We start from the raw sequence: 8,787 nt of genomic DNA, 5'->3' as shown, positions 1-8,787 counted from the left end.
TTCGAAATTTCTGTGATGTATTGAGGTTAATTGTCAGTTCAAGAAGTTTATAGGAATGAAATACAATGTTTTTCCTGTTATAAGTTTTACTCAAAACGATTTAGAAATCAAAGTTTGAAATTTTTTTTTTTTCCTCGAACAGCTGCAGTAGCTGTATTACATCTGTTTTACTTTTTTATTTTTTATTTTTTTATTCCAATTATTCCTAAATAATTGATGATATTCCATATAAGAATTATAAAACTCAATTTTTCTGAATGGTTGTATTGGTTGATTAATTTCCCTGGTTGATTAACGTGGAGAGGGTGATGAGATAGAAATACGGGTATATATACTTAGAAGTTAGTAGGATATCAGATAAATGAGTAACAGCTCAGTGGTTTGTATGGATGTTGGGTATGCGTGAGGTCTCGGGTTCAATTCCCGGCATGGACTCTTATTTCTTTTTGGAACTCATTTGTTTGAGGTAGTCTATTTTTTTATTTATTTTTTATTATTACTACTTTTATTATTAATGTTATTATTATTAATATTATAAAGATAATTATTATTAATATGATTATTTTTATTAGTGTTATTAGTATGACTATTGATATTGTTATTATTATTATTATGGTTATTAAAAGTATCATAAAAATTATTATTTGTATTATAATAGGTGTTGTAACGATTATCATTATTATGGCTATAAGTATTATTACTATGTTGATTATTGTTAAATGTTAACATTTATGTATTATAGCTATTATATATGTATTAATATTATTATGATTAGGGTTATTACTATTTTTCATTAGTATTAGTATTAAGTTATTATCATTAATATTATCATTATTATCATAAGTATTATTAGCAATATTATCCCTATTGTCACTAATAAGATTATTACTACTGTTTTTATTAAAACTATCTTTTATCAAAAATTAACATTTTCTTTTATTAAAATTATTATATATATTAAAATTTCATTTAGGTCAATATTATTATTATGAACATTACTTATAAAATATCTACTTATAACAAACTATCGGTTCTAATAATGTACTAATCATATATTTATAAATATACTAATATAACAAAACGAATATAAAAATCATTTTAAATGAATATATGTATATATAAAAAAAATATAGATATATAACATAAAATTTAAGTTATAATACATATAAATAAAGTATATATATAAGATATTTAATATATGTAACTTAACAAAAATCTATATTTTCATATATAAAAATGAATATATTAATGATGAAATACATAAGTTTCTAATATAAAAATTATATCATTAAAAATGATATATATACATATAAATGTTCGATTACAAGGATACATTTTAATATATTTATAAATGATATAGGTTCGTGAATCCAAGGCCAACCCTGCATTGTTCAGTTGTTCAATATAGTCATATGTATTTTTACTACAAAATACATTAGGTGAGTTTCATTTGCCCCTTTTACTTTTTACGTTTTTGGGCTGAGAATACATGCAAATGCTTTATTAACTATTTTACAATATTTATATGCGTGAGTTTCATTTACCCCTTTTACTCTTTACATTTTTTTGGGCTGAGAATACATGCAAATGTTTTATTAACTGTTTTACAATATTTATATGCGTGAGTTTCATTACTCCCCTTTTAAATGCTTTTGCAATATATATTTTTGGGACTGAGAATGCATGCGCTTTTATAAATGTTTTACGAAATAGACACAAGTAATCGAAACTACATTATATGGTTGAATGATCGAAATCGAATATGCCCCTTTTTATTAAGTCTGGTAATCTAAGAATCAGGGAACAGACACCCTAATTGACGCGAACTCTAAAGATAGATCTATCGGGCCCAACAAGCCCCATCCAAAGTACCGGATGCTTTAGTACTTCAAAATTTATATCATGTCCGAAGGAGGATCCCGGAATGATGGGGATATTCTTAAATGCATATTGTGAATGTCAGTTACCATGTGTTCAATCTATATGAATGATATTTTTGTCTCTATGCATGGGACGTATGTTTATGAGAAATTGAAATATAAAATCTTGTGGTCTATTAAAATATTGAAATGATTGTTATGATAAACTAATGAACTACCCAACCTTTTGGTTGACACTTTAAAGCATGTTTATTCTCAGGTATGAAAGAAATCTTCCGCTGTGCATTTGATCACTTTAAAGATATTACTTGGAGTCATTCATGGCATATTTCAAAAGACGTTGCATTCGAGTCGTTGAGTTCATCAAGATTATTATTAAGTCAATTATAGTTAGATATATTATGAAATGGTATGCATGTCGTCAACTTTCGATGAAATGAAAGATTGTCTTTTCAAAAACGAATACAATGTTCGTAAAATGTATCATATTGAGGTCAAGTATCTCATAATCTAATCAACTATTGTGAATCATTTATAATCGATATGGACTTCGTCCGGATGGATTAGGAATGGTCGTTTCAGTTGGTATCAGAGCGGTGGTCTTAGCGAACCATGTCTGCATTAGTGTGTCTAACTGATAAGTCGTCAGGATGCATTAGTGAGTCTGGACTTCGACCGTGTCTGCATGTCAAAAGTTTTGCTTATCATTTTGTGTCAAAAATTACCTGCTTATCATTCTTAGAGAATCACTTGCTTATCATTCTTAGTCTAGACACGTTTTACTGCATTGACTGCATGAAAAGTGTATAGACCAAAATTCATATCTTAGCGTATCTGCTACTTCATATCTTAGCGTATCTGTTACTGTAACTTTGCATGACAACTTCCGTAGATTCCTCCGTAACTTATGGGATTTTAGTATTATATATGCATATGTAAACTATGTATTGCAGGGTACTAATCTACATCCTATAATTTATTTCTTATCGAAAATCCTTCATCTGATTGTACGAGATGAATCCTGCAACCAGTTCGAGTCCCTCAGATTCCGATAGCTATTCTGATCTGATCTGATGGGTTCGTAGTCGACTTAATTAATGGAAACGCGCAGAAGGCAATCCCTTCCACCAACCGAATTCACCTCTTCACAATGAACCTGAAGCATTTACCGGCGAACCTGTTCGAGACACCATTTTTAGTCTCATTTCCAGGGTAACTCGACAAGATTATATTCTATCCACAATTTTGAACCTTATTCATCCGCTCGTTCTGACCGACAATCATCCTGGAGTAATAAGTCAACGAACTTCGCGCTCGAGTAATCAATCTGGAGAATATGGTACAAAATGTACCAGCTTCAGCAACATCACCGGCACCAACAGTACCATCAGTAACAGCACCAGTACCATCAACAATCCATGCTTCAATATCATCATCTGTACTTTGAGTATGATCTTCGTTCTACGTATCATTCTACCTCATTTATCTTCGTTCGACATGGCAAATATGTAATCTCTAAAGTTTTAGAGATTATTTATTCTAGTTCCAACCGAAAAGCAAATGAGTTTAATATCATATTAACTCATTAAATCCATGAATACATCTGAAGAAAATATATATGTATATATGTTTTCATAAAGATTGTAATTAAAAATTCTCTTGTACAAACTGTTAATGGTGAAAATATTTTAACGGGTAGGTAATACCCGAGGACTATTTTAATTTCACATTAATAAGTTACATTGTACGTTCTTCGAATCTGTTTTAACAGTCATATACTATCCTACTTACATCCACCGATATACAAATCCGTTCACCACAGAATAACCATATTCATCCAATTACATATTTGGATTTTGACCTATCAGAATCCAACAAGTGGCATAATGAAGAAATAATGGACACAATAAAAATTGATTAGAAACAGATTAATTAACAATATGAAAGTCTATTAAGAATCCACGCTAACAAAATTCTAGCTAACTGTTCCTAGCTAACTGATTACATTTTAATTATCGCAATTTATTTATCGCAATTTAATTATCGCAATTTATTTTATCGCAATTTTAATTCTCGCAATTTTATTTATCATCATTTAATTTCTGTTATTTACTTTACGCATTTTATTTATCGTCATTTAATTTCTGTATTTATTTTACGCACTTTAAATATCGGGACATGTATACAAGGTTTTGACATATCATATCGACGCATCTATATATATTATCTGGAATAACCATAGACACTCTATAGGCAGTAATGCGGGAGTTAGCTATACAGGGTTGAGGTTGATTCTATAATAATATATATACTTTGAGTTGTGATCTAGTCTGAGACATGTACACGAGTCACGATGCGTATTAATTAATTTGAATATATATATGTATATGAATTATTGAATTGTTAACTGTGGACTATCAACTGTGGACTAATAATGTTGGACAATTAAAATGAATTAAAATATTGATTATAAAATATGAAACTAAATAATTCTTCAAGTTTGGCACTTGATTTCATCCTAAACTTCAAATTATATCTTGACAATTACGATCTGCGTTCAAACTTTTCATGATACTTGAAAACACATCAATCGAGAGGATAAACCAACCGCACTTCATCTACGGAAGAAAAGATCGGTGCATATAATTATGTACCTAAAAACATTCGGAACCTGAGTAAACGTTTAACACGTAGTTGTGCTAATTCTTTAGTGTTATTATTACCCAAAATAACTTGATTATCCCTTTTCAAAGTAGCGAATTTTATCACAGCTCCAGCAAGACAACTTCGACTTTTCTTTCGAAACAACCTTATTATAAAATTGATATATATGCGTGCTCTTTTATTGTTACCAAGGAACCTTTCATATTCTACCATATTACTAGTAGACGTACCAGTAACCTCGTTGCTTCTTGGTTTAAATCTCTCTGATAAATCATTATATTTATTCATTGAAACCCTATCATATACTCATTTGCATGTTGTAACCAGAACTGACATACCAATTACCGGGAATCAGCAATCAGTACTTTAAAAACTCACAGCATATCTATATCAACAGTTATATGTATAACATTCATCTCTTAGAATTATGATCTTTCATTCTGAAATTCTGAACAGCACTCAGTCTACAAACCAATACTCTGAATGTTGAAAAAGCTGAATGAAGCAGCAGAAACTGTAGACAACTGTAAACGACCTTAATCGTCAGAAGTTTAATGATAAAGAATAGTATGTTGGAAAAGCTCAGAAAAGTTGGAACTGGAAAACGGATTGAGCTAACCACGAAGGAGACCAAGGACAAATAAAAGGACCAAACTCTGTATTTAAAGAATCTGATGATTATGTTTCTGATGAAATATTTAGCAAATACCTTGCTTCCGAATCTAAACCCTTACGGATAAATCTTCTTCATCATCCATCGATATTAGAAATTCCAAGATATCATCGTATCTTTCATTATAAATATCCTCCATATTTCTGAAGATATTTTCATAACTATTCTTTTCTGAAATCCTTAATCTCTTCGTGATATCAGTGTTACATCATATAGAAACTGTTAGTTTCTATATTCTGTAAACTTTCGAGCTTAAAATATGAATGTCATTGAAGTAATGTTGGGAACTGATGCATAAGCTAGTATAATATGATGACACTTGATCAACGTGATTATATTACAGTAAGTCATGCTGAGTTTCTAAATGGAACATGATGATTCACAGATTATAACGTCATCATGGGACAACAAGCATTTGACGAGCACGAGAGCACACATCCAAGGCATAAGCACATTCAAAAAAGAGATGATCATGGGAATCAGCACAAGAATTACAAAAAGGGCATGTATTAAGCATACTACTGTGAATTTCCCATGGCTTCATCCTATCATGAGTTTTTAACCTCTCTCCCATAACTAACCACGCTAAAAAAGCATGCCGGGGGATACATTGAGAGAACCAAACCACTGCAAACCAGTTGACGGAAACACCCATAGGCCGGATGGACTCCCACACTCGAGCAGTAGAGTAAGGGTGAAGATCACCATTATTATTTTTCCACAGGATTTGGTCATTATCATCACTTAAAGAAGGCAAACTTATCGATAGGAAAATCGGGTATTTCACCACCCGTGAGTTCGGCCAACCAGAATCGAACATCGAAACCATACCTGTAACAGAAGCATTCAATGGTAAACCCACATAAGCCATATCTCTTGGCGTAACAAGATCAGCAAGCGGTCCTTCAGTACACCATTTATCATAATATGCCGATGTGGAAGTACCATTACCAATAGAGTAGACATAGAACTTTCGAATAATGGGACGCATTTGAAGTAACTTTCGCCAACTCCAACTAGCCGTCACTTTAATAGGCACATCCAAAAAATTACGGTTCAAGAGATTAAATTCCCTAACCCAACTAACCCAAAGGGACTTTCAACATTAAATAATGCTCCAAACATTATTGGTCATGAGCGCAATGTTCCAATATTTTAGCCGACGAATACCTAGACCACCTACATCTAACTTTTGCTTTTCCACGTTTCATATCCCCTTGACACCAAAGGAAACCACGAAGGACTTTCTCAATGTCCTTAATTATAGCTTCAGGAAGGATAAACGATAAACACCAATAAACTTGCATCACGGTTAACATGGAGGTAATCAGCTGCACCCTTCCTTCAAAAGAAAGGAATTTGTTCTTCCAATCATCCACTTTATTTTTAACACGGGCAACCAGAACTTTACAGTCCCTATACATTAGCCTAGAGGAGACTAACGAGATACCAAGATATCTCACCAGAAACTTGCTAGTATCGAAAGGCATAATATCAAGAATCTGGTATTTTAAAGAACTAGACACATTAGCAAAGAAAGCCGTACTCTTCGGCAAGCTAGGAGATAAACCCGAACACTTTTTAAACTCCTCTAAGGGGTTCCACAAAATGGACACCAAAGCCAAGTTCGCATGAGAGAAAATAAATAGGTCATCCGCAAAACATAAATTAATAATCTTATGCTTTTCACATCTCGGATGAAACTTAAAATCATTAGATGAACGTGCATTACGATTTAGCATCAGAGTGAGGACCTCCATGACAAGCCTAAATAAATAAGGAGACATAGGATCCCCTTGATGAAGACCCAGTTTCCCCTTGAAATAACCACGCAAGTCACCATTAATAACAATAGAATATGAAGTAGTGGAAACACACTTCATTATCCACCTCACCATTTTCATAGGAAAACCAAAGCAGATGAGAGTCTCCTCAAGGAAATTCCAATCCACAGTGTCGTAGGCCTTCTGAATATCCACTTTGAAAGCACACCTAGGAATGCCAATATCTTGATGATAATTATTCATTAATTCTTGAGTGAGGAGAATACTATCAGAAATCCGACGACCTGGCACAAACGTCGACTGGTTTGTGCTAACAACATCATCAAGGCTCGACTTAATTCTATTAGAGATAATCTTGCTTATACACTTGTAAAGCACGTTACAACAAGAGATAGGGCGATAATCATTAACCCTACACAGAGATTGGACCTTCGGAACAAGGGATATGATAGTATTATTTATCTCCGTAAGTAATTGACCATTAATGAAGCAATCATGAACAGCACGTGTGACATCATCACCTATAACATCCCATGCACTCTTACAAAATGCAGCTGAATAACCATCAGGCCCTGAGAATTTAGAATCGCCAATATCAAAAATAGCCTCCTTGATTTCATGTGCAGTGACATGTCGAATCATGCTCACAGCCTTATGACCACTAACACGTCGAACAAACAGACTACCAGGATCACGGATTTCATTTCAAACATTATTGGTACCCAAAAAATCCTTGTAGTAGTTCACGAAAACATCACAAACCTTGGATCCCTCAACATAGTTATTACTGTTGTCTAACACCGTGTGGATACGATTCCGGTTAGTTCATCCTTTGACCACTTTATGGAAGAAACTCGAATTACTATCTCCAACACGAAGCCACTCAATTTTGGATTTTTGCTTCAAAAAACTTTCCTCCTCCAAAATCACTTCATTATATTCCTTCAGAGCCAATTGAACTTGCTCCCTATCATTCATCTCAAAAGGATTCTGATCAATATTAACATGCGCATCATCTAAGGCTTGACGACATGATAGAACCCGTTTATGCAAATCCACTTTCTGCCACATAAGTTTTCGAATAGGAGACTTCAAGCTGCGTAGTTTCTTCACAATACAAAATATGGAATGACCATCAACTTGCATACTCCACCCCTCCCAAATAGTTTGAAGAAAATTTTCATGTTTAGCAATATAGTTGCTAAACTTAAATGCTTTATTCTTGTGAACCTCGACCAAGGGAATGGATAAAACAGAAGGGGAGCATGGTTTGGAATACGATAAGGATGGAACATTGCAAACGCATTCGTAAACGAATCGGTAAATACATCATTAGCCATCACCCTATCAATTTTCTTTAATAGCCCAGATGTCACATTCGGACGCTGATTCCATGTATATCGAAGACCAGAGTGATTAATATCCGACACACACAACTCATCAACGCATTCTTTAAACTCCCGCAGAGCAATAGAATAACTCGTGGTACCAGCTGTAGAGTCTTCCAAGAATAAGCCTGCATTAAAATCACCCATTAGCACCCAAGGATGATTGCCTACAAATCGCTTATTCATAGATAATTCCCTCTAAAGAGGTCTGCATTCCACATATTTATTTCTTGCATAGACAAATGAAACAAAAAAGCAACAGTCATTATTCATCGTGCAAACTTGATAATGAACTGCCTGATTTGAAAGGGCAACAACCATTAAATCAACAACTCCTGGATCCCAACCAACAATGATTTGGGTACCCTTCTTACACACATTATTGTTTGAAGACCAAT

General features: G+C 33.2%; 1 protein-coding gene across 1 annotated transcript; it reads right to left on the bottom strand.

Moving 5' to 3' along the window:
* Window positions 1–7,826: 7,826 nt before the first annotated feature.
* On the bottom strand, window positions 7,827–8,575 carry LOC139901129 (uncharacterized). Its single transcript, XM_071883867.1, has 2 exons — window positions 8,150–8,575; window positions 7,827–8,108 (listed from the first exon to the last, which is right to left on the bottom strand). Exons 1-2 carry the CDS (start codon window positions 8,573–8,575, stop codon window positions 7,827–7,829), a joined length of 708 nt encoding a protein of 235 aa, XP_071739968.1.
* Window positions 8,576–8,787: the final 212 nt, after the last annotated feature.

This window comes from Rutidosis leptorrhynchoides, chromosome 3 (assembly GCF_046630445.1).
Source record: "Rutidosis leptorrhynchoides isolate AG116_Rl617_1_P2 chromosome 3, CSIRO_AGI_Rlap_v1, whole genome shotgun sequence".
Taxonomy (NCBI): Eukaryota; Viridiplantae; Streptophyta; class Magnoliopsida; order Asterales; family Asteraceae; genus Rutidosis; species Rutidosis leptorrhynchoides.
The sequence above is the reverse complement of the archived record's forward strand: the minus strand, read 5'-3'. Positions and strand labels throughout refer to the sequence as shown.